The sequence below is a fragment of the Miscanthus floridulus genome, chromosome 5, assembly GCF_019320115.1.
Source record: "Miscanthus floridulus cultivar M001 chromosome 5, ASM1932011v1, whole genome shotgun sequence".
Taxonomy (NCBI): domain Eukaryota; kingdom Viridiplantae; phylum Streptophyta; class Magnoliopsida; order Poales; family Poaceae; genus Miscanthus; species Miscanthus floridulus.
In genome coordinates, this window is record NC_089584.1 from 73,111,954 (window position 1) to 73,139,007 (window position 27,054).

Below are 27,054 nucleotides of genomic sequence, written 5' to 3' on the forward strand. Positions count from 1 at the left end.
TCAGAGCTTGAAAAGTTTCTTCATAGGCTAGGCTCCAGTCAAACTTAGCTTCTTTTTGGAGCAGCTTGGTCATTGGCTGGGCTATCTTAGAGAAATCAAGAATGAAACGCCGATAGTATCCAGCCAGACCAAGGAACTGATGAATCTGATGCACAGACTTGGGAGACTTCCAATCCAATACATCTTGCACCTTGCTGGGATCTACAGAAATGCCTTCAGGTGTCAACACATGCCCCAAAAACTGCACTCGATCTAACCAAAACTCGCACTTGCTAAATTTAGCATATAGCTTGTGCTCCCTTAGTCGAGTTTGTACTAGCCGAAGGTGTCGGGCATGCTCTTCATCATTCTTGGAATAGATCAGGATGTTATCAATGAAAACCACCACAAACTTATCCAGCTCCAGCATGAAAACAGAATTCATCAGGTACATGAAGAAGGCAGGAGCATTGGTGAGACCAAAAGACATCACTAGGTACTCATATAGCCCATACCTAGTAGAGAAAGCTGTCTTTGGTATATCATGTGGCCTGATCTTGATCTGATGATAGCCTGATCGGAGATCTATCTTCGAGAACACCTTGGCACCAGCTAGCTGATCGAACAAAGTATCTATACGGGGCAAAGGATACTTGTTCTTAACTGTTACCGCATTAAGAGGGTGGTAATCCACACACATCCGCAAGGTACCATCCTTCTTCTTCCCAAAAATGGCCGGGCAACCCCATGGTGAAGAACTTGGACGGATGAAACCTTTGTCCATCAATTCTTCCAGCTGCTTCTTCATTTCAGCTAGTTCTCTTGGAGCCATGCGGTATGGGCATCGAGAGATAGGGGCAGTACCAGGCTCAAGCTCAATGGAGAATTCTACTTCTCTGTTCGGTGGCAACCCAGGAAGATCTTTAGGGAAAACATCTGGGAACTCACAAACCACAGGGATAGAGGTAAGATCAGGAGAGGCTTTAGCATGGGCAGCAATAGGTAAGACCGGTTCTGAGGGTATAATAAGAGACATCCTATCCTCAGAAGAAGGAAGCCATAACTCCACACGTCTCCTCTTCATATCCAATACTACCCCATACACCCGCAACCAGTTGATTCCAAGAATAGCATCAATGCCTTGCCCAGGCATTATCATGAACTGTAGATGGTAAGTGTGGGTGGCTAATACCAAACTTACTGTATCCATACAGGTATTGATGAACATTTGGGAACCCGCAGTATGGATCTTATAGGCATATGGTATAGCCATAAGTGATAAGTTGTGCCACTCTACTAACCCCATGCTCATAAAGGAATGTGATGCACCAGAATCGAACAACACCAAAGCTGGATGGGAGTCGATGGTAAACATACCAGCCATAACCGCCTCCTGCTGCACAACCTGCTGAGCATCCATGAAGTGCACCTAACCAGACCTGCTGGGCACTTTCTTCTTGATGATGGTCCTCTTGATAAGCCTAGAGTTTGCTGACGGTTGAGCGGACTGAGCTGGCTGATGCTAGGGACACTCCCTGGCATAGTGGCCATCTTTGCCACACTTGAAGTAAGCACCAGGCTTGTTCCCAAACCCCTGACGAGGTGGAACCTGTTGTCCCTGATGTTGCTGGGGCTGCACCTGCTGAGGAGGTGCACGGTACTGTGTAGAGAAAGTCTATGAAGTCTGCTAGGGCTACCGGAACGAAGGGCCTCCTGATGACTGATAGGGCCCCCATCGGATAACCTGAACCTTCTGAGTGTGAGGGTGTCTAGAAGACCCTATGGCCACCCGCTTCCTCTTCCAATCAGCCTGAGACTCCTGCTGAAAACCCTCCATGGCAATGGTGGCATTCATCAGTGCTCCAAAGGTCTGATAGTTCACCGTGTATAACTTCTCTTGAAGGATGGGAGCGAGACCATGAAAGAAGCAGTCCTTCTTCTTGTCATCAGAGTCCACATGTATGCCAGCATACTGAGCCAAGTGATTGAACTTGTTCACATATTCCATCACTGTCCTGTTCTCCTGGCGTAGCTCCAGGAACTCGGTCACCTTCTGGTTGATGACACCAGCAGGGATAAAGAACTCTTGGAAAGCGGTGGAGAACTCCCGCCATGTTGCCGGATGATCTGGCTGCTTCGTGGCCTGGAAGGTTTCCCACCATGCACCTGCGGACCCCAAAAGTTGCTGCGCCGCAAAGTACACCTTCTGCTCATCGGTCACTCCGAGCAGCCGAAATTTCTGCTCCAGGGTGCGAAGCCAGTGTTCTGCCTCTAGGGGCTCGTCAGATGGCGTGAATGTGGGTGGGTGAGTCTTGAGGAAGTCCTGGTAAGAGGACTGTCCCTCAGGGTGGCGGGCACCACCCCCATTCCCACCGTTGCCCCCGTGGCCTCCGCGGGCGAGGCCCGCGATAGCCTGTGCCATAATGTCCATGGCATGAGCTATTTCCTAGCGAGCAGCAGTTGACTCCTGGCGAGCAGCCAATAGCTCAGCCATTATCTCTGCAGGAGTCATTGGCGGAGGCGGTGGCGGAGGAGGATCTAGAAGTGGAGCCCCATGGCTCTCCCTGTTGGGCTCATGGGCCCGACCACTCTCGCCTTGTCCCTCGCCAAGACCGTGAGCTGCCCCCGCACTAGTGCTCCCACGTTTGGACCTTAGATTCATCTGTAGGAGATATGAACCATCCATTAGAGCACCCTCCTGATCAGAATCAAGGGATTAGAGAAATGATAGCACATTTATTAAAGCATTTCGTTAGTTAGTCCTATAAATTTACTAACTCAATTATACGTGAAGGGGGATTTCAGTTGAAGTAAGATGCTATTATCATGATGCATGCTTCGACCTAAACGTTCACTCAAGCCAGAATATAGCGGCATTCAGAAAACTTTTTGGCACATCGCACACTCACTTTCCGTATACTAAGCGATTTCTTACGCAACGTAAGTCAGTGTACCTATAGAAAACTGATTAGATAAAACCAGTGCCACTATCCTAGATATACCATATTGCTAGGGCTTATATTTATTTACCTAATATAATAGCATCCTAATTTTCGCAAAACTTTTGTTGGTCAAATTTTTAAGTTTTGAAAAAGAGTGATGAAACTCGTAACCATTATTGGCTCTGGTACCAACTATGGCAAAACCACCCAAAATAGCACACTTACGGAGGCGCTCGTCTTCCACCAGACACTAAGCACCCCGAAAGCAAGCTATAGCGGGTGGTATCCTTCGGGCACACCCCAAGGGAGAACCCGAAAGATCCACATTTTTCCCAAGGATCCAATAATGAGAACGAGTTACAATACTTATCCATTTCATACATCAGAGTTTCTTAAAAGTACATTATTACAATACCAAATATCAGAGTGCGGAATGATAAACAACGGAATTTAAAAGTAAACATCTAGCGATAGGGACGAGGATCCGTCTGAGCCCACCAAAAGAATCCTCCACACAAGGTACTTCTCATGCATCACCTGCAACAGGGGTAAATAAACCCTGAGTACACAATGTACTCGCAAGACTTATCCGACTAGTGGGAATAATTTCTCGACTCCAAGGAATATGATAAGCTATATGGCTTGCTAATTTCTTTTGGTAGAAAAGCAATACTAATAGTGAGTCCTTAGTTATGTATTATTATTATCAGCCGTATTAAGTTATCATCTAGCCAGTCTATATAAGCACCTGTTCTACTTTCAAGCAAGAGTTGAGCAATCAGTTCCATTTCTTCTCCTTTCACTTTCAGTTCTTACTACGGTGCTAAACACGAGACAAGCCATACCGGATCGCCCGGCGATTCGCGAATCAATATGCCCAGCTGGGTGCCCCGAAGACACACGCCCCGCTTGTACCCCAGGCACAAGCAGGACTAACCCATTACTCTCCTATCCCGGGTGTCTAGGTCCCCGTCCAAACTTGGACTCCAAGCCCCCACATCCTGAGTCCCGGACTTAGTGTGGTGCAAGGACCTCCACCACCTCCTCTTCCCATTAGTCGGTCCGGAAAGAGCCGGATCCGCGACAAGAGAGTAACAAGTCTTCCCTGCGCCCATACCCAAGTATGCACTCGGGACAATAAATTTGTGACTTGCCCACGATGCCTTATGCAACGACCGGTCCTTAATCGACATGGACAGGAAAAAAGTATAACCGAGCTATGCCCTGTTGGCCGCAGGACACAACCCTTTACACCCACCAAAACCCAACCATATCCCTACCCGGTCACCATTTTCCTTTCCACCATTTTATCATGAGTGATCATATTTATCACCTATTTGCGAGTAACGGTAGGTTACTCACGCTACCGATATCCTGAGCATAGCAGCTACTCGACCTATACTAGTAGGACTCATAGGTAGATATATTTATGCATGTAGTTTCCATAAAATGCCTGTAACATAAATGCACATCATAGATATATATTCAGTTATTATTCAAAATAAGGGTTATGCACCGGGGCTTGCCTTGGGCAGGCGCGGTGTCAGCAAAGTCAGTGACGGGTGGCTCCAAAATGTCCTCCTGCACGAGGATCTCCTCCTCGTACTCTTCGACGACTTCATCGTACTCCTGCTCGCCGAAGGTCACGATCTCCAGTGGCTCGTTCTCTATATGCATGCAGTGATGATGATGCAATGCTTAGTAATACAACAACAACAACTCTTAAAATAAGAATACATCTACCAAGCTACTAAGCTAACTCTAATGACTAATACGCAAAGTTACCTATTATTCCCACTAAACAGGTATGAAACATTTCATGTATTATCTTAGCAACTAAAGGTATCCTTATTGCTGATATCAATTTACTATATATATGATAAAACAAGGTGCACTAGCTACCATATTTATCAACCTATTCTAAGGTCACAAAAATTACAGTGAGCACATAATAATACAATGAACCTACTATAATAGAATTCTAGGGCTAGCACTTCTACCAATGCATCACAAAAATTCATTCTCTAAATAACCATAATAATAATACGCATCTTGAAATAATAAAGTAATCCTAAAGGTATCACTGAACTATACGAACTAATTACACTAACAGATAGAGCATGAATTTAGGAATCTAACAAAATTTATTTCACAATAAATAAATAAATTCAAATGAGCTCTAGAGTTGAAGAAAATGATATTATTGGAGAAGGACAATCATGCTATTGGACTTGTTGACTTGCACATGACTGTGGGTCTAGAAATACTAGATGAGACCATGGGTCAAGAAAATAATAGAGAAGGAGGATGAAGGAATTCTTATAGGCTAGCTACCTCGAAATTGAATGAAGTGCCGCCTACGGTGATCGATGTGCGGAGGCAATGCAAGATGAGAGACACCAGGGAGCTTAGCAATTGCTTGCCCTACGTGGAGCGGAGCAGAACCATATATAGCACTGGTTGTGGGTGGTCATGACAAGCTAGGTAGTCTGGAAGCATGAAACGAGTTGGCAGGGTTGTCCTCTGGCTCCGTGCCGTGTGCGGTGGTGTGGTCTTTGATCATGAGAGAATTAATTCAGTGATGGACTTTGAGTGGTCTTGGACTTACAAGCACATCAGGACTGGAGTGTGCTTTGGGTGAAACATGCTTGGCGGTGGCGCTGGTTCATTCATGCAGGTCAAGGAATTAATGGGGGAGGAGACCACAGGTCAAGGAAATATTAGAGAATGAGAAGATCAATTGCAGACTAGCTACCTCAGCTGATTATTGCTCGGGGAGAAATCGATAGATGCAGCTCTCTTGGGCAAGAACAGAAGAACTTGATTTGAGAGGAAGAAACAAGTGAGCAGCGGAGCGAGATGGCTCGGCGGCTTGGCGTGTCCCTTTTAAAGACAGGAGACGCAGGAATGGAGAAGCAAAGGCGCGACAGCAACGCATCATAAGGTTAGTGGCTAACTAGCTTGCTTAAAGGTAAACAAAAACGGTGTCTGTGAAAGGCGCGCGGTCGTGGTTGAACAGTGACCCGTAGTGAACAGTGTTTCCACGCATGAACAGTGATTTCTGCCCATCTACAGTACTACGTGTGGAAAATCTGCATTGCTCCGGTGCTGACGTGAGGAAAGGGTGCGTTCACTGCGTTTGCAGAGCAGTGAGCGAGGGCGTGTAATGCGTAGCGTGTGCGACACACTAAGGCAGCGGCAGCACGTCATGCACTGATAATTTTGCAAGGTGATTAGCAAGCGAAGTAAATGCGGGATAATTAGAACAACGAGAGATGACCGTGGCGCATCGCGAGATTGATGGAGATATAAATCTTGCGAAGTGGTATGCTAATAATTAGTGAATGACAATAATTTATCATTTGACTTTGTGGCTATGGAGCTCTCACGTGGAGAGAGATGACGTGCTGGAAGGACAATTTGGACAAGGAATAAATTAGAGCTCAATTTGAGAATTAGTGCAATAAAATTTAATTTCTCATTTACCACATGCAATAATACATAAACATGATGCTCATGACATGGTTTAGTGTTTTGATTAAGGCGTAACACCAAGGGTGTTACACGCACCAAATTGACTGGACGTGACCTGTCCAAACCGAATTGGTGGCGTGGCCTAGCTGGACCGACAACAGAGGAGGAAGGGGAAAAGAAAAGAATGGGGCCGGCTACTTGTCCAAGCTCTGGCGGGACATGGCTGACGCACATCGCAAGCACTGTGTGCCAATGTAGCCAGGAGAGGGGGCATACTCGTGTGTGGGCGGTGGCAGCGTAGCAGCGCGGTCGTGGCGCCATTAATGGCGAACGACAAGCAGGTGGCCTCTGCAAGGCCATGAGCACGAATTCGACGACAATGACGCAGAGACGTAGGCGAATGCGACGCAACGATGTGGCATGGTGATGACAGCGTGGCGTAGCACGGTGATGGGATGGTGGTGGTGTAGTGGCTCAGATGGATGCGACGTAATGCAAAGCAGCGGCAGTGACCCGGTGAGGGTAGGCGGCCAGGGCATCGGGCCCGCTGAGTGCGGCAGTGCGCGGCATGGGAGTGTGGGTGCTCTGCTCGTGCAACACATGCCTGGTGTGGCAGCGGCGATGCCACTGCACCTAAGCGGAACAATGACGGTGCCTAGCGGAGTAGAGCCAGCAACGGAGCGACGCGGGCGGTCCCAAGGCACCGGTAGCGACGTTAGCGACAGCGCACCTCGCAGCAGTGTGGAGGAGCAGCTTCATGCCCTGGGCAGTCGGCCATCGTGACCAGCCGAGCACGGCCAGGCACGCGCACGTGCATGGCTGGCATGCCGATGATGGCACAAGAGAACGATGACCGCGTCAATGCGAGGAACTTGGCACAAAACGTGCCATGCACGCTTTTTAAAGCGTCCAAAAAATCCAATTCGATGATTCAATTGCCAAACCACCTATGCTATACTTAAGAGGGCATGCTAGGCTACTAAAATCAGCCTTAATACCCCATCACTCCTTAACCCGATTCTTCTACAAAAATCACCAAACCTAGCTTTGTCAAACCACTTTTCAGACTTACAAAATCGACTGTCTCGATTGGATTTGCGTTAAATTTGATTTCTAAGCTATTCGGTATGCTAGCTAGTGAATTCATCTCTCAACTGTAGGTATTTCATCGTCATCTACAATGTTCATACTTCCAACTTTACTAAAGTTCTGTATATACATTCTATAGTGTTTTTGTTCAATAAAAATTCACGAACATCCGTACTTAACAATTTCATACGTCACGAACGACCTTTCGTTAAGCATTTCCGTTGGTCGTTTAAGTTACGTAAATTGATTCACACACTATATTACATACACTGACACATAACCATGATGCTCATGACATGTTTTAGCAAAAGATTTTATAGTGTAACACCGAGGGTGTTACAAATCTACCCCCCTAAAACAAAATCTCGCCCTAAGATTTCATGTGCCTAGTGTGGGAAAAATATAAGAAATACATTTTGAAATAAACAACTACCTCGATGAACTAGAAAGAAGATGGGGATAATGCTCTAGGATGTAACTTTCTTGCTCCCACGTTGCTTCATCTTCCGATTGGTTTTGCCACTGAACCTTGTAGAACTTCATCACATTGTTCCTAGTCACTCTTTCTTTCTCATCTAAGATCTTGACAGGATGTTCATATACATCAAGTCAGGCTGGAGGGGAAGTCCTTCAATTTCCACAGCTTCATCAGGTACTCGTAAACATTTCTTCAACTGAGATGCGTGGAACACATTGTGTACAGCCGATAAAATATCTGGAAGTTAGAGACGATAAGCAACTGGGCCACACTGCCTCATAATCTTGTAAGGACCCACATATTGAGGAGCTAGCTTGCCATGAACACCAAATCGATGCACCCCTCTCATAGGAGACACCTTGAGGTACACATATTCCCCAACTGCAAACTGCAAAGGTCTTTTTCGCTTGTCTTCATAAGCTTTCTGTCGGCTCTGAGCTACCTTCAAATGACTCTAAATAATACTGACTTGCTCTCGAGCTTCTTTGATGAAATAAGGCCCAAAATATCCACGGTCTCCCACTTCAACCCAGTTAAGTGGTGTCCTACATTTCTTCCCATATAGAGCTTCAAAGGGTGCCATAAGAATACTTTCTTGATAGCTATTGTTGTGGGAAAACTCAGCTAAGTTCAAGCATTCGTCCCACTTCTTAGGAAAAGAAATGACACAAGCTCTCAACATATCTTCAAGTACCTGGTTGACCCTTTCTATTTGGCCACTAGTCTATGGATGATAGGCTAAACTGCGGAGGAGGCTAATACCAAGACACTTCTAGAGCTGCTCCCAAAAATGGGAGACAAAGATGGACCCTCTATCGGAGACGATAGTGAGAGGAACTCCATGCAGGGTCATAATTCGGTCAAAATACAGCTTGGCATACCTTCTAGCTGAATATCTAGAATCCACTAGGAGAAAATGAGCTAACTTGGTAAGGCGATCCACAATGACCCGAATAGAGTTATAGCCCTTGGATGTGCGGGGTAAACTCACAATGAAATCCATGGAAATATCTTCCCATTTCCATCCAGGAATGGGCAAGGACTACAAATATCCTGGGGTATGCATGTGGTCTGCCTTAACTCTCCCACAAGTGTCACACTCTATGATGTACTTGGTGATATCATGCTTCATATTGGACCACCAATACAGGTGGCGCAAATCATGGTACATCTTGTTACTGCCAGGATGAATAGACAACTTGGAATGATGAGCTTCATTCAAAATCTTCCTTCTAAGCTCCTCATTTGATGGAACCACCAATCTATTCTTGTACTTTACTACCCCTTGCTCATCAATACTAAACTAAGGACCATGCCCTTCAGCAATTAGTTTCATGATGTGAGGAATTTCTGAAGTATCTTGCCTTTGCTCCATAATAAGCTGCTCAAGTAAATCTGAGACTAAGGCAATGTGAGCTAGCACCTCAGCATGGTTGAGAGACAAAGGTGTTTCTTCAACCTGATATGACTTTTGGCTCAAAGCATCAGCTACCACATTAGCTTTTCCAGGGTGGTAATATACCTCCAAGTTATAATCCTTGATTAATTCCAACCATCCCCTTTTCCTCATATTCAACTCGGACTGAGTGAAAATATATTTGAGGCTCTTGTGATCCATAAAAATGTGTACTTTGTTCCCCAACAAATAATGCCTCCAAATTTTTAGAGCGTGCACCACGATAGCCAGCTCTAAATCATGGGTGGGATAATTCACCTCGTGCTTTTTCAGCTAGCATGAAGCATAAGCTATCACCCACCCATCTTGCATAAGCACACATCCCAACCCCATCTTCGAGGCATCACAATATACATCAAAAGGTCTATCAATATCTGGTTGGGCTAGGACAGGAGCAGTGGTAAGAAATTTCTTCAAAATTTGGAAGGCTTCTTCACAAGCCAAGCTCCAAACAAACTTAGCATCTTTCTAGAGCAGCTTGGTCATTGGCTGAGCTATTTTTGGAGAAGTCCAAAATGAAGCGCCGATAGTATACAACAAGACCAAGGAACTAACGAATCTGATGCACTGACTTGGGAGACTTCCAATTTAGCACATCTTGCACCTTGCTTGGCTCTACAGAGATGCCATCAGGAGTCAGAACATGTCCCAAAAACTACACTCGATCTAACCAGAACTCACACTTGCTGAGTTTGGCATATAGCTTGTGTTCCCTCAATTGAGTCAGTACTATCCAAAGGTGTTGGGCATGCTCTTCCTTGTTCTTAGAATATATCAAGATATCATCAATGAATACCACCACAAACTTGTCTAACTCTAGCATAAAGACTGAGTTCATGAGATACATGAAGAATGCAAGAGCATTGGTGAGACCAAAAGACATGACTAGGTACTCATACAACCCATACCTTGTAGAAAAAGTTGTCTTTGGTATATCTTGTGGTCTAATCTTGATTTGATGATAGCCTAAATAGAGATCAATCTTGGAGAACACCTTGGCACCTACTAGTTGATCGAACAAAGTATCGATACGAGGTAAATGATACTTGTTCTTAATGGTTACCGCATTGAGAGGGAAGTAATCCACACACATCCAAAGAGTGCCGCCCTTCTTTTTCACAAAAATGGCTGGACAACCCCATGGTGATGAGCTAGGATGGATGAATCCTTTTTCCAACAACTCTTCTAACTGCTTCTTCATTTCAGCCAATTCCTTCGAGGCCATGTGGTATGGACGTCGGGAGATAGGAGCAGTGCCAGGCTCTAACTCAATGGAAAACTCCACATCTCTATTCGGTGGAAACCCTGGTAGATCTTTAGGAAAGACATTCAGGAACTCACAGACCATAGGAATAGAGGCAAGATCAGGAGAAGCTTCAGCATGAGCAGCAACAGGTAAGGCTGGATCTGAGGGCATAAGAAGAGACATCCTATCCTCAGAAGAAGGTAGTCGTAACTCAACAACTCTCTACTTTAGATCCAAGACTACCCCATATACCTGCAACCAGTTCATTCCTAGAATTGCATCAATGCCTTGTCTAGACAACACCATGAACTAGAGATGGTAAGTGTGAGTGGCTAACACTAATCCCACTGTGTCCATCCACGTATTAACGTACAACTACACACCTAGAGTACTGATTCTATAGGCAAAAGGTATAGCCATAAGAGGTATATTGTGCCGTTGTGCAAATCCCAAGCTCATGAATGAATGTGATGCACCAGAATCAAACAACACATAAGCTAGATGAGAATCAACGGTGAACATACCAGCCATCACCGGTTTATTTTGCAATATTTCCTTAGCCTTCGTGAAATTAACCTGTCTAGATCGGCTCACTGGTACTTTCTTCTTTATAACTATCCACTTGATCAAGCGGGAGTTAGCTAAGGGCTGAGTAGACTAGGTAGGCTAGTTTTGCGGACACTCCTAGGCATAGTGGCCTTCCTTGCCACACTTGAAACAAGCACCAGGCTTGTTCCCCTATCCTTGATGAGGTTGGACCTGCTGTCCCTGAGGCTGCTGATGTTGCACCTACTGAGTAGGTGCATGATACTAAATGAAAGGAGCCTAAAAGGTCTGAGGCTGTTGAAACGAATGCCCACCCAAAGATTGATAGGGCACCCGCCTGACAACCTATACTTTCTATGCCTGGGGTGACTAGAAGACCTAGTAGCCACCTACTTGTGCTTCCATTGTGCCTGAAAGTCATGCTACAATCCCTCCATGGCAATAGCAGCGTTCATCATCTCCCCAAAGGTCTGGTAGTTTCCTGTATATAACTCCTTCTGCAAGATGCAAGAGAGGCCGTGATAGAAATGGTCCCTCTTCTTCTCATCCGTATCAACGTGAGTCCCAGCATACTATGACAAGTGGTTGAACTTGTTGACATAGTCCATCACGGACATGCTTCCTTGCCTTAGGTCTAGAAATTCTATCAACTTCCTATTTAGAACACCAGCAAGAATATAATACTCTCTAAAGGCTGCACTAAACTCCTGCTAGGTCACCCGGTGATCCACCGACTACATGGCATTAAATGTGTTCCACCATGCACTAGCAGATCCCAACAGTTGTTGTGCTACAAAGTGCACTTTCTGCTCCTTAGTTATGGTGAGTAGCAGAAACTTTTTCTCTAGAATGTGAAGCCAATGCTCCACATCCAGAGGCTCAGCCATCGACGTGAATGTGGATGGGTGCGTCTTTAAGAAATCTTGATAAGAGTAGGGTTCCTCAGGACCGTGGGCACCACCCCCGTTCCCACCATTGCCCTCGTGGCCTCCACAGGCGATGCCACCGATAGCTTGTGCCAGCAGCTCCATGGCATGAGCTGACTCATGACGAGCAGCCAACATCTCCACCATCATCTCTGCATGAGTCATCAGAGGTGGCGGTGGCGAAGGTGGAGCCAGAAGTGGGGCCTCATGGCTCTCCCCATTGCCATTCCCATTGCCCCAGCCACTTTCACCTTGGCCTTCGCCAAGGCCATGGCCCACTCCAGCACTAGTGCTCCCACGACCGGACCTCAAATTCATCTGAAAATAGATAGGAACCACCATTTAGGACAACCCTATAGATCAGGAACAATAGATTAGAGAAATGATAAGACATTTATTAAAGCATTCTTTTAGTTCATCCTATCAATTCACTAATCTAATTATACATGTAGGGGGAGTTTAGTTTAAACAAGATTCTCTTATCATGATGTATGCATCGGCCTGTACGTTCACTAAAGCCAGAATATAGCGGCATTCGCAAAATTTTTGGCACATCGCACACTCACTTTCTACTTGCTAAATGATTCTTATGCAGCATAAGGTAGTGTACCTGTAGAAAAATGATTAGGTAAAACAAGGGCCGCTATCCTAGATAGACCATATTGCTAGGGCTTATACTTATTTACATAATTTTATCGCATCCTACTTTTTGCAAAACTTTTGCTGGTCAAATTTTAATCTTTGGAAAAGAGTGATGAAACTCGTAGACTCATTATTGGCTCTGGTACCAACTATGGTAGAACCACCTGAAATAACACACTTACGAAGGTGCTTGTCTTCCACTAGACACTAAGCACCCCGAGAGCGACCTACATCGGGTGGATTCTGTCGAGCACACCCCAAGGGAGAGCCCAAATAATCCACCTTTTTCCCCCAGGATCCAATAATGAGAACGAGTTTACATTACTTAGTCCATTTCATACATCTAGAGTTCTTTGAAATACATTATTACAGGACCAAATTTAGAGTGCGGAAATTAAACACCGAAATAAAAAGAAACATCTATCAATAATATACAAGGAACCATCTATGCCCACCAGAAGAATCCTTCACACAACGGCTACTCCTCAAGCAGTACCTGCAATAGGGGTAAATAAGCCCTGAGTATACAATGTACTCGCAAGACTTATCCGACTAGTGGGAATAATTTCCTGACTCCAAGGAATATGATAAGCTTTATGGTTTGCTGGGTTCCTTTTTGCAGAAAGCAATACTAATAGTGAATCCTTATGTATGTTAATTATTAGCATTCATGATTAGTTCATTATCTAACCATTCTATTTAAGCACCTATTCTACTTTCAAGCAAGAGTTGAGCAAATAGTTCAATTTCACAACCTTTCCTCTTTGAGTTCTTACTACGGTGCTAGAGTGTAGACAAGCCATACCGGATTGCTCGGCGATTCGCGAATCAATGTACCCAACTGGGTACCCCAAAACACACGCCCCGCTTGTACCCTAGGCACAAGTAGGACCAACCTGCCACTCTCCTATCATGGGGTCTAGGTCCCCATCCAAACTTGGACTCCAAGCCCCCCTCTTAAATCCCAGACTCAGTGCGGTGCTTACACCTCCACCATCCCTGCCCCTAATCAGTCGGTCCAGAAAGAGCCAGAACCCACGACAAGAGAGCAACAAGCCTTCGCTATAGCCATACACAAGTATGTGCTCGAGATAATAAGTCTGTAACTTGCCTAGAGTCCAATGTAATGGCCGGTCCTTAACCGACACAGATAGGGAAAAAGTGTAACCAAGCTATGACCCATTGGCCGTAGTACACAACCTCTAACACCCACCAATACCCAAACCATATCCCTGCCTGGTCTCCATTTTTCCTTTTGTAGGGGTATGGCCCCTGGTATCCATAAGACAAGACATGGGCCGCACCATCAGAGGTGGCCTAGCCCACAAGATCAAGACGTGCATGGCGCTACTCGGTGTGCATCGCAAGATATTATATAGTACCAATAGGCTACTTTCCTTATAACCCTACCCCTCTAGAGTATATAAGAAGAGGCAGGGGTCCCCTAGCGGACAAGATATATATATCTACATGAGACAGATACATCTCAATGCAATACATCAAAACATAGGATGTAGGTATTACGTCATATTGACGGCCGAACCTATCTAAATCTTGTGTCTTAGTGCTTGTATTACCATCTCGCTCCTAATCTCGCTCACCTCTATGACAAATCTACCATCGTGGGATACCCCTCAGTGGACTGCCAAGCATCTTTTGTTGATAGTTGGCGCACCAGGTAGGGGGTGTGCGCTTGATCCATGGCGAGCCAGATGGACCACAAATCAATAGCACGTTCTTGTCATCAATCTCGTGGAGATACATGCCGGTCCACGACGATGATTCATCGCTGGCTACATCAGCCCCGTGACTATAGATCCAATCTTGGAACCGCCTCTGAGGTCGCCTTCATCAATAATTTGATGCCCGTTTCCTCGCTACCAGAGGAGGTAGATCAACAATGACGATCTGATCATATCCATCGATCGAGTCGGTCTGAAGCTCGTTGATTACCTCTCCATCGCCGAATCGGCTCTAGACACTCTGGTTCGGCGCCAACCACCCTCCGATCCAGATCTATCGTAGGTTGCTCGGGAAACTCTAGGGGTTACGGCCCTACCCTTTGGGTTCACCAACACCACCGCCGCTTACCAACATGCCCTATGGGGTAGATTCACTGACCAGGTTGAAAACGTCCATCCTCTCGCCGACCAGATAGCGCCATACACCACCGACCAGTCGTTCTGTCTAAAGCTAAGTCATGCTTTAATATTTTTCTAAATATTCTCCAATCTTCATTAATCGCCATGATGTTTCTCCAAGCTATTTTCTCCATGTTTGCTCTCCAAACGATTTTCCGAACCCCCGAATAGTCATGTTGATGCTCAGACGCCTCCAGAGATGGCCCTGTCTCTGGCTCCTCCCTACACGTGCACGAGCGTCTGCCCTCTGCGTATTGGGTGGTTAGCAGCGGCTCCTTAGCAATGCTTGTTCCTCCTACATGTGCACGGGCTCTGCGCTCCGTGTTATGGTTAACAGGCTAGCTAGGGCTGGAGACTTAGCTACACACTAACTGTTCAGGCGATTTAGATTAAATACATCTTTGCTCCAACTGATCTCCAAGCAACGCACGCTATTTTTTCTCCAAAGTTCATATATTTTACATCATGTACTACCCATTCTACATATTTGTATTGCAGGGTCATCGTCTAGGTGATCGGACCACCTAGTGCTCGGACTTCTCCACCGATCAACTGGTCGGACTGCTTGGTTCATCGACTTTGTCGCCAACTAGTTGATCGAACTGTTTGCCGGTCGCTTCTAGTCAATGCTCACTTCACCATCGACCAGTTGACCAGACTGTTCGTTGCTTGTGCTTCATCGCCAGCTACGCCGGGGACTCCTCGGTGCTCGATTTCTTCGTGCTCGAGGACTAAGTGGGCACACTACACCGCACGGACATCGCTAGCTATGTCGGTGCTTGGACGTCACCAGCTTCGCTGGGAACTCCTCGGTGCTCGGTCATCACCAACGACGCCGAGGACTCATCAGTGCTCGGTCATCGCTAGCGATGCTAGGGACTCCTCGCTCCTTGGTGCTCAGACATTGCCAGCGATGCTGGGGACTCCTCACTCCTTGGTGCTCGGACATCGCCAGCTACGCCGGGGACTCCTCGGTGCTCAGTTTCTTCGTGCTCGAGGACTAAGTGGGCACACTTCACCACATGGACAATGCCAGCTATGCGGTGCTCAGACCTCACCAGCTTCGCCAGGAACTCCTCGGTGGTCGATCATTGCCAGCGACATTGGGGACTCCTTGGTGCTTGCTCATCACCAACGACGTCAGGGACTCCTCGCTCCTCGATGCTTAGACATCGCCAGCGATGCTAGGGACTCCTCGCTCCTCGGTGCTCGGACATCGTCCATGACGCCGGGGACTCCTCGCTCCTCAGTGCTCGATCATCGCCAGTGATGCCGGGGACTCCTGACTCCTCGGTGCTTGGTCATCGCCAGTGATGTTGGGACTCCTTGCTCCTCAGTGCTCGGTCATCACTAGCGACACCATGGACTCCTCGCTTTTCGGTGCTCAGACCTTGGCAGCTTTGCCGAGAATTCCTCGGTGCTTGGACATTGCCAGCTACATCAGGGACTCCTCGGTGCTCGGTCATCGCTAGCGACGCCGGGGACTCCTCGCTCCTCGGTGTTTGGACATCGCTAGCAATGCCGGGGACTCCTCGCTCCTTGGTGCTCGGTCATCGCTAGCGACGCCAGGGACTCCTCGCTCCTCGATGCTCGGTCATCGCTAGTGACGTCGGGACTCCTCGCTCCTCAGTGCTCGGTCATCACCAATGATGCTGGGGACTCCTCGCTCCTCGGTGCTCGGACATCGCCAATGACACTGGGGACTCCTTGCTCTTTGGTGCTCGGTCATCGCCAGCGACGCTGGGGACTCCTCGCTCATCGGTGCTTGGATAGCTCCAGCGACACCGGGGACTCCCTTGCTGGTCGGATCTTGCTACGTCTCATCGGTGTGCTATCAAGCTGCTCCATGCTGTTTGGATCAGGGTGCTAATCTTGGGCAGCACATCTGGGGTCTTGATACGCGCATGTAAGACAATGTCGGTGTCAGTGTTTCACCACCGATAGCCTGCCACGGGAGTACCCGGGGCAGTATGTTTAGGCTTCAGTTTATGCGGAACTCAACGGTTAACGCAAGAGACAGTCGATTTATCCTAGTTTGGGCCCTCGACCGTGATCGAGTAATAGTCCTACGTCTAGTCGGCGTTAGCCTTTGTGTTGGATTGATTGTAAAGTGTCGTGTTGTAAAATCTAAGTCCCGTCTCTAGGAACCCTGCCCTCCTTTATATAGTCAGAAGGTCAGAATCCTAGTCGGTTTACAATGAGAGTTCCTAGTAGGATTATAGAATAATACTACTACTAAGATTACATGGGAAGAATCCTAGATAGACTAGATCTTCTCCCTTCCTTGTGGGGTATCCCATGGGTCCCGCACCGACAAGCCCCCGAGCACTTCATGGTTGAGCTCTAGAAGCCTCGTCTTTTTCCTTCAGGTCTTGTCAAGCAGAAACAAGCATCGTTCGAATGCTTTCTTGAGTGAAACCATGTAGCGCTTCATGAGATCTTCACGTGGTGTGTACCTTTTGAAAAAAGTACTCCCATTTGGGTGTAGCCCCCGGGCCTCTTGTTGTTTGGCACAAGGAGCTGGAGGGTCTTCTCTTCAAATTGCTCTGATTCTTTATCGAAGGGCTCCTGAGCATATACCCGGGTTCTTTGTTAAAAAGATCTCGGATATAGCCATGTCTGGGTTCTTTTTTGTCGTGTGGTCTTGAAGTGGTTTGTCTTGAAGAAGTCTTCTGAGTGATGTGCGCTTTTTTGAAGGAAAAAAGTGCACTCACTGAGTGTAGCCCCTGAGCCTCTTGCTATTTGGAACAAAAAGTTAGAGGGTCTTGGATCTTATGTTGTTTGAAAAATTGCTGTCTTGAGGAAGTCTTCTGAGTGATGTGCGCTTTTTTGAAGGAAAAAGTGCAGTCATTGAGCGTAGCCCCCGAGCCTCTTGCTGGGTTCTTTTTATCCAAAAAGAACTTGGATACATGTTCTTAACATGTTCTCTTGTAGTCTGCTATTGTTAGATGTAGTTGTATGGTGGTGGTTGATAGTAAATGCTGTTCATTCACGAGTTGTACAGTGTTGGTATATTCTTCTGAATATGCTCGTTCTCAAGTACTGCTCCTTCACGCCTGAGTCCTCTTTCATTGAATTCTGTCTTTTCACTGTATCCTTTGTTAGGTTTGTTCCGTTGGTGCTTCCGGTCTATGTGCACCGCTTCTTTTGGCCTATAAATATCCTCCTTGTGTGCTATTTTGATTCATCGAGCATTCTGTTGCTTTGTGTGAAATCTCTGTAGTCATGAATATGGTAGTTTGTGAAGTAGAGAAGCCTCCGGGTGTATTTTGCGGTTCTTGTGTATCTTGCCATAGCTGGAGGGAGTCTTGTGATAGGGATTATAGGTAGGCTAATCCCTGAGTTCTTCTAGTGCTTCTCGGATCTTATCGTAGGGTGTATTCGCCGCTCATCCTTCTTCTACCTCTCGCCCTGATTTTCTTCTATTGTACTCGGCTAGGTCTGACTTATATCTGATCCAAGCTTCCTTGCACTGCTTAGCACGGCATTGACATCCTTGTTTCAATTTGTTCTTTCTCTCTCTAGCTTGCCTCTGACTCTCGGTCTCACCATCGTGCCCCTGGGTAAATGGTGATATGTTGGACTTAGATTCATCTAAAGACCTAACGTCAAGCGCTTTTTGGGGGACCAATGGTGATCGAGGATGGCGAATCATGAATACTTCTCGAGCGTGAGTTATTCTATCATCGGCATTGGTTTTCATACTATCGGAGTTGTTGATAACTTTAGTAGAGGCTTCAAGGTCATAGATCGAGTCTCCTTCTTGGTAGGGTAGAGCTGTTGTTGTTGTTGTTGTGTCAACTAGCCGGGTACTGCTATCCTCAAGAACAGAACCTGGCCAGTGGATGATGTAGTCTTGAGATGTTACGATTAGTATGAGACCTTCTTGAGCTCCTGTCAGTGGTATTCCAAGCACTGGATTAAGAGATCTTTTGAGCTGTGCCCGATAAGACATTGCCAAGTTGCCGAGACTGAATGGAAAAGGACTCGTCTTCTTTAAAGTACTCTGAGTGTACTTCGAGTTGTATTCTTGATAGGTTGATGTCGTGTTCCGGAGCCTTATCGGAAAAGAACTCAGTTTTCCAAAAGAACTCGGATAAGACTTCGTCTCAGAAGCGGAACCTGAGTTTGAATCGGATGTGTGAAGCTGTGAAATCTGAGTTGGATTGGACATCGTGAGCTGCACGAATCTTCTAGCAAGTTGATCTGTCATAGTCACCAAAATAAAATGGTCTTCATGGTGATTTGAATTTTTGAGGAGACAGCTCTGGAGCTTGCCATTGTCGTCCGCCTCGCAGATCCATGAGCCAAAGATGAAGGTTGATCCCATCGAGAAGATCATGTTGTCAAGGTCCATCGAGCTCTCGGATGCAAAGTCGCCGAAATCCTCTACCTAGCTGTCGGTGTTTCACCACCGATAGCCTGCCATGGGGGTACCCGGGGTAGTATATTCGGGCTTCAGCGTATGTAGAACTCAACAGTTAATGCAAGAGACGGTCGATTTATCTTGGTTCAGGCCCTCGACCATGATCGAGTAATAGCCCTACGTCCAGTCGGTGTTAGCCTTTGCGTTGGATTGATTGTAAAGTGTCGTGTTGTAAAATCTAAGTCCCGTCTCTAGGAACCCTACCCTCCTTTATATAGTCAAGAGGTCAGAATCCTAGTCAGTTTACAATGAGAGTTCCTAGTAGGATTACAGAATAATACTACTACTAAGATTACATGGGAAGAATTCTAGTTAGACTAGATCTTCTCCCTTCCTTGCGGGGTATCCCATGGGTCCCGCACCAACAGTCGGCAAGCTTTTAGACTTCTTTTCCTTTGACCCTACTACAAGATTCATTCTTCATCTTCCAGCAGGCTTAGGGACTAAGTGGGCACACTTTACCTTGTGGTGAATGTGCTTTTTCTCATCTCATGGCTACGCCCGGGGACTGGCTGCTTGCTCGGCTGGTCTTCTACTTTCTGACCCTGGCACCACATGACTACATCACCTACTATTAGGCTCAGGGACTAGCTGTGGGGGTATGGCCCCCGATATCCACAAGACAAGACATGGGCCACACCATCAGAGGTGGCCCAGTCCACAAGATCAAGACGTGCATGGCGCTGCTCGGCGTGCACTGCAAGATATTGTATTGTACCAAATAGGCTACTTTCCTTGTAACCCTGCCCCTCTAGAGTATATAAGGAGAGGCAGGGGTCCCCTAGTGGACAAGATACATACATCTACATGAGATAGATACATCTCAATGCAATACATCAGAACACAGGATATAGGTATTACATCATACTGATGGCTGAACCTGTCTAAATCTTGGGCCTTGGTGCTTGTATTACCATCTCGCTCCTGATCTTGCTCACCTCTATGATAAATCTACCATCATGGGATACCCCTCGGTGGACTGCCGAGTATCTTTTGTCAACACATTTCCACCATTTTACCATGAGTGATCTTAATAATCACCTATTGTGAGTAACGGTAGGTTACTCACGCTACCAAAATCTTGAGCATAGCAGCTACTCAACCTATACTAGTAGGACTCATAGATAGGTATATCTATGCATGTTGAAAGGTCCTTGTTTGGTTTTGGTAATTGAGTGACAACTTAGGTGGACTAATTGTGTTTATGTGAGATACACAGGTGATTAGTCCACAGGTACATATGTGTGAGCAACATATGCCATGAAGGTGAAAATGGCTTGGAGATGTTGCAAAGCTCACACATGTGATGATGAAGGAGCTTATTGCACATGAGACATGACATTGAGTCATGTGATCAAGGTGGAGAAGATCAAGACAAGACTTGGCTTGATGGACCGGTTGCAAGCGTGAAGGGCAAGTCGAAGGCTTTGGAGTGATGGACCGCGTGGCGGTGAAGCTTGAGCAAGACTTGGCGCCGATGGACGATGGCAACGGTGAAGAGCAAGTAGAGTCAAGATCGATGAACCAATATGATCATGTGATGATATGGAGTGGATCATATCATTGTTGATCGTGTTGGTGCATGTGTTGCATCGACATTGGAGGAGATGGAATGGAATGCGCAAGGCAAAGGTATAACCTAGGGCATTTCATTTCACCGGTCATAGGTGTATAGAGAAGTTTATGACCGGGTTTAGGATAGATGGCCGTACTATCAAGAGGGGCAAACTTGTTTGCATATCGGTCATCTAGTGCCACTCGAGTGATCTAACTTTGCATTATCGCTAGGATCGAGTGGCGTGGCAAGTTGAGTGGCTAACATCCTTTGGGAAATGATTGTGAAAATGCTAACACACATACACATGGTAGTGTACACTTGGTGGTGTTGGCACATTTACAAAGGAGGTGGTGTTTGCAGGGGTGAGATGGGTTTGGGTCCCTCTCTCCCTCCCGCCGAGCTTGCGAGGCGGGATTCGGCGCTTTTGGAAAAATGGAATGCCTATTTTCTATTGCGCCGGATTCAAATTCTTGTGGTTACCACACTTGAGCAAGGGTGAAGAAAATGGAGAAGATGCTGGCGTCGGTCAACTGACCGGACGCTGGATCTGAATGCACCGGATGCTGGCAGGCTGCGTCCGGTCGCGCTGACGTGGAGTGTAGTAGTCGCTGGAGTGTGACCGGACGCTGGGTGCGTCCGATCGCGTTCGACCAGACGCGTCCGGTCATGCTCGGGAGCTTACTGGAAATGACCGGACGCTGAGGGTCCAGCGTCCGGTCAGTTGAAGCTAGAGCGTCCGGTTAGGTCAAGTGACCGTTGGAATCGGGACACGTGGTCGTCTACGAGCGACCGGACGCTGAGGTCCAGTGTCCGGTCAACTCGACCGGAGCGTCCGGTCGGCTCGACCGTTGCCCAGTGAAGGGGTAACGGCTAGTTTAGCCCCTGGGGCTATAAATAGAAGTGGCCCTCGGCCATGGATGGTGTGGAGCACCTCAAGGGACTTAGTGTCCATGCTTGTGAGTGCTTGGGAGCCCTCCATCACACATATACTTGATAGTGATCATTCGTTTGTGTGAGTGAGCGATTCTAGTGCGATTGCATCGTGAGGTTGCATCGAGTGGCACTAGGTGATCGAGTTGCAAGCCGGTGGTGCTTGTTACTCTTGGAGGTTGCCACCTCCTAGACGGCTTGGTGGTGGTCTCCGTCGAAGCGCGCAAGAAGCTTGTGCGGCGCTCCGGAGAAGTGCTTATGAGGGGCATTGTGCTCGCCCCATGGGAGTCGCGAAGAGCAACTCTAGTAAAGCATGTCATTGAGCTACCCTCACTCAAGGGGTAGGTTCTTGCGGCGCCCGATGTGCGGGCTTAGCGGGTGATGCTAATTAGCCGCCGAACCACCAAGTGAGTGGTCGACACAACGGGGACTAGCGTGTTGGCAAACACGTGAACCTTGGGAGAAAAATCATCGTGTCAACCTTATTCTTCCCGTTGGTTTGCATCCCTGTTACACAAGCTTGCAATTACTTTTATACATATTAAGCTTGTGTAGTTGCTCTTGTAATTAGTTAGCTTGTGTAGCTTGCTAATTACCTTCTTGCTTGTGTAGCATAGAAGTAGCTCCCTTGCGTGGCTAATTTGGTTTTAGTAACCTTGTTAGTCACATTGCTTAGTTTGTGTAGCTAAGTATTTGCGCTCTCTAATTAGGCATTGGTTGCCTTGTTATTGAGCATTGCTAGTGAGCTTAGTTAGCTTTGTGCTTTTGCTTACTAGCATGTGTAGGAGCTCCCTTGTTGCTTAAAGTACTAGTGGCATAGGTTTGTGTGACCTTGCTCCTAGAATTGTTTAGGAGAGCTCTAGCTAGCCCGGCACCTTTGTTGCATAATTGTTATCTTTGCAAGGTGCTAGTGAACATATATAGTGGGGTATAGTCTTGGCTAGACCGATAGTTTTAATTCCGCATTTATATCGGTTAGCCGACGTGATTAATTTTAGAAAAGACTATTCACCCCCCCTCTAGTCGCCATCTCGACCCTTCACATGTAGTTTCCATAAAATGCCTATAACATAAATGCACATTATATATATATTCAGTGATCATTCAAAATAAGGGTTATGCACCGAGGCTTGCCTTGGGTAGGCGGGGTGTCAACAAAGTCAGCAACTGATGGCTCTAGGGCTCCCTCCTGAATGAGAATCTCCTCCTCATACTCTTCAATGATCTCCTCATACTCCTGTTCATCCACAGGCACGAACTCTACCAACTCGTTATCTACATGCATGAAATGATGATGCAACACTTAGTAATATGGCAACAACAACTCTTACGATAAGAATACATCTATCAAGCTACTAAGCTAGCTCTATCGACTAAGACACAACCCACTGACGCGGCCCACGCAGGCATGGCCCAACCATGCGACGATGGCCCGTGATGGGGAGGCCCGCACGCGCTGGTCTTTTGCGAAAATGACCTTAAGCTACTTGTGATTCCCTCCAAGGTTCGCAACACTATTCTTACACCAGCGCAGTGGCGACAGCACTGGGCGGTCTCGCTGGCCAGCCTAGCCCCTCCCCGTCTCCAATAGCAAGTCGATGCTCACCTAGATGTGAACACGAGGCGGTGGGCGGTGAAGCAGTGAACGGAGACGCTGTCTAGAGCTCCCTCCATGGTGGTGGACCCCCTGCGGCAGCGACGTCCATGTTCCCATGAGCCCAGGCACAATCAAGATGAAAGGACTAGAGGATGGGCATTAGCAACTCACCCAGAACCTACCTGATGTGGTGGCTTGATCAGGGACAGACCGGGTCCGTCCGGCCACGCGCACATGGCAAGCACAGCGATGGTCGCGGTGGCGTGACCACGTCAGTGATGCTTGGTAGGTCATAGCAGTGCAAATTAGGGTGCACACGGGGTGAAGGACTGCAAGGCAAGGCTAGCGGTGCAACCAATTGGGCTTGGGAGGACCAGGCAGGTAAAGCCCATGGCAACAGCGTCTAAGCCTTTAATGGCGTGATGGTGGACGCTGACTCCAAATTGGAGCTAGCCAAGGCATGATTTGACATGGTGTGGGGTCCGTTGGCTAGCAGGCTAGAAGATGGAGTTGGGAGTGCACTAAATTGACTGGACGTGACCTATCCAAACCAAATTGGTTGTGCAGCCTGGCTAGACCGGCAGCAGAGGAGGAAGGGGAAAAGAAAGGAATGGGGCTAACTGCTTGTCCAAGCTCTGGCAGGACATGGCTAATGCACATGCGCAAGCACTGCGAGCCAACATAGCGAGGAGAGGGGGCATACCCATGTGCGGGCGGTGGCAGCGTGATCGTGGCGCCATTAATGGCGAACGACAAGCAGGTGGCCTCGACAAGGCCACATGCACGAATTTGATGACAACGATGTAGAGACATAGGCGGACGTGATGCAACGCTATGGTGTGGCGGTGACAGCACAGCGTAGCATGGTGATGGGATAGCGGTGGCGCAGCGGCTCAGACGGATGCGACGCAACGCAAAGCAGTGGTAGTGACCTAGCGAGGGTAGGCGGCCAGGGCATCGGGCCCGCCGAGCGTGGCGGTGCGCAGTGTGGGAGTGTGCATGCTCTGCTCGTGCAACACGTGCCTGGCGTGGCAGTGGCGATGCCACTGCACCCGAGCTTAACAGCAATGGCACCTGGCAGAGCAAAGCCAACAACAGAGTGACACGAGCGGTCCCAAGGCACCGGTAGCAACGTCAGTGGCAACACACCTTGCAGCAGTGTGGAGGAGCAGCTGCACGCCCCAGGCAGCCAGCCACCATGACTAGCCAAGCACGGCTAGACACGCGCACATGGCCAACATGCCGACGATGGCACAGGAGCACGGTGACCGCGTCAACACGAGGAACTCGGCCCAAAACGTGCCATGCACGCTTTTTAAGAGCGTCCCAAAAATCTAATTTGATGATTCAATTGCCAAGCCACCTATGCTATACTTAAGAGGGCATGCTAGGCTACTAAAACCAGCCTTAATACCCCATCACTTCTTAACCCAATTCTTCTACAAAAATCACCAAACCTAGCTTTGTTAATGTAACGTCCCACCTCTACAAGGCCGGGCCCGCTTACATCTAGCAGCTTTTCTAGGACATAGACTGTCCTCACAGACCCACACAAGTCTTTTTTGCGCACTTTGTCCTCACTCATGCGCACCCGGGAAAGACTTCCCGGTCGGTCACCCATCGCTCCAGGCCAAGCACGCTTAACCTTAGAGTTCTTAAGAGATGGGCTTCCAGAAAAGAAGTTGCAATTTATTGGTATAAGTATCCTATTAATCCTATTAAGCTCTGGGCCAGGGTGTTACAGTCAAACCACTTTTCAGACTTACAAAATCGACTAAGTCTCAATCGGATTCACGTTAAATTCTATTTCCAAGCTATTCGGTATGCTAGCTAGTGAATTCATCTCTTAACCGCAGGTATTTCATCGTCATCTACAACATTCATACTTCCAACTTTACTAAAGTTTCATATGTATGTTCTATAATGTTTTCATTCAATAAAAATTCACGAACATCCGTACTTAACAATTTCATACGTCATGAACGACCTTTCGTTAAGCATTTCCATTGGTCGTTTTAAGTTACGTAAATTGATTCACACACAATATTACATACATTGACACATAACCATGATGCTCATGACAACTTTTAGCAAAAAGATTTTATAGTGTAACATCAATGGTGTTACAGCGGCGATGGAGGCGTAGGCATGAGCGTGGCAGCAGGCGCGAGCGTGGCATGGTAGAGCTCGGCTGCGTGAACTAGGCGCGGCACAGCAGAGTAGAGCAGCGTGGTGGCTCAGTGGATCAACGGTAGCGGCTAGGATGGCGGCGTAGTGGAGGCGGGTTAGGGCACGACAGCGTGATGAATAGGATACGAACGAGGTGAAGACAAAGGAAACCTATTCATGGTGGCCCTCACGTGACATAGAAGAAAAGGAATTTTAGATCCACACGGATTCAACTAACCGAGCGCACCGGTGACACTGACCAGACACTGCCACCTGGAGTCCAGTCGACAACAGAGAGGTCCAAAACGCCTCAAGTCATGACCGAACGCGTCTGGTGGATCATGATCGGACGCACAACAGAGTTCGATCGATCCTGACATCTTCATCTTTGTTTGACCAGATGCAGGGCCATCTTCACATCGGATGCTGGAGGAACATTGTTTAGCGTCCGGTCACCATTTTTTCAGCATATCTTCAAAGTTCCTTCGCGCTGCCTCTTTCCAATCAAGTCCCAACTTCAATAAGACATAAATAAACACCAATTGTGTAACACCCTAAAATTTGTCTCTTTTAAAATAGAGCTTAAATGATTTATTTATGAATTTTTGTGCACATGAAATATAGGAAAAATAAAAAAATCTTCATTAATTTAAAATCCATCATAAGGTAGCAACATGTGTGAGCATACATGTTGTTGCATTTTATTTATTGTGATGAATGGTGTTGATCCAAAACTCCAAAGTAATTTGGAATGTTTTTTAAAAGGGTTTGAAAATGGCTTTAAAATAAAAGAAAAGAAAATTAGAAAAATAAAAGTATTTTTAAAATTATAAAGTTTATCTTGGGAAGCCTAACAAAATTGTCCATTTTCATTTGAATAGGGAAGTATATTTGAAACTATACTTGAATTCGATTTGAACTGGGCTTGGATTTGAAAACTAGAATTGGAAAAGAAATTCATTTTGAAAATTTGCTTTCTTCCTTTTTTAGCCTAGCCCCTGGAACCGGCCCAGTCCCTTCCTCTTTTCCTACCCTCCTTCCCGGCCTCGGCCCAACTCGTCACGGGCCCACTCCGCGCGCCTCCCACTCCTTTCCCTTTCCTGCTTTTCCCACTCGCGTCGCGCGCCTGCTGCCTCGCCCGCGCGGCCCACTGCTCGACGGCCCGCTTCACGTGCGTGCGCCCGTGTAGCCTAGCTCTACGCCGCTAGCCCCGTGCATCAGTCGCCCACACGTGTTTCACCCTCCTCTCCCTCACTGCGCTGTTGGCCCCGCACGTCAGCGTCGCCTCCCTCCCTTTCCTTTTCTTCCCCGCACGCTTCCTTCCTTTTCTCGTCGCTGTTGATGGCGTTGCCATGCTCGGCAAGCCGCCGCGCCCACATGGCAAGTGGCCAATCACCATCTCCCGCTTCCCTACCATCTACAATGCCCCGTCCCTCCTATAAATCCGAACTGAGC

At 47.3% G+C, this 27,054-nt stretch overlaps 1 protein-coding gene across 1 annotated transcript; it reads right to left on the reverse strand.

Moving 5' to 3' along the window:
- Positions 1–1,672: 1,672 nt before the first annotated feature.
- LOC136454766 (uncharacterized) lies at positions 1,673–2,410 on the reverse strand. Its single transcript, XM_066455062.1, has one exon. It carries the CDS (start codon positions 2,408–2,410, stop codon positions 1,673–1,675), a length of 738 nt encoding a protein of 245 aa, XP_066311159.1.
- Between the last annotated feature and the right edge of the window lie 24,644 nt (positions 2,411–27,054).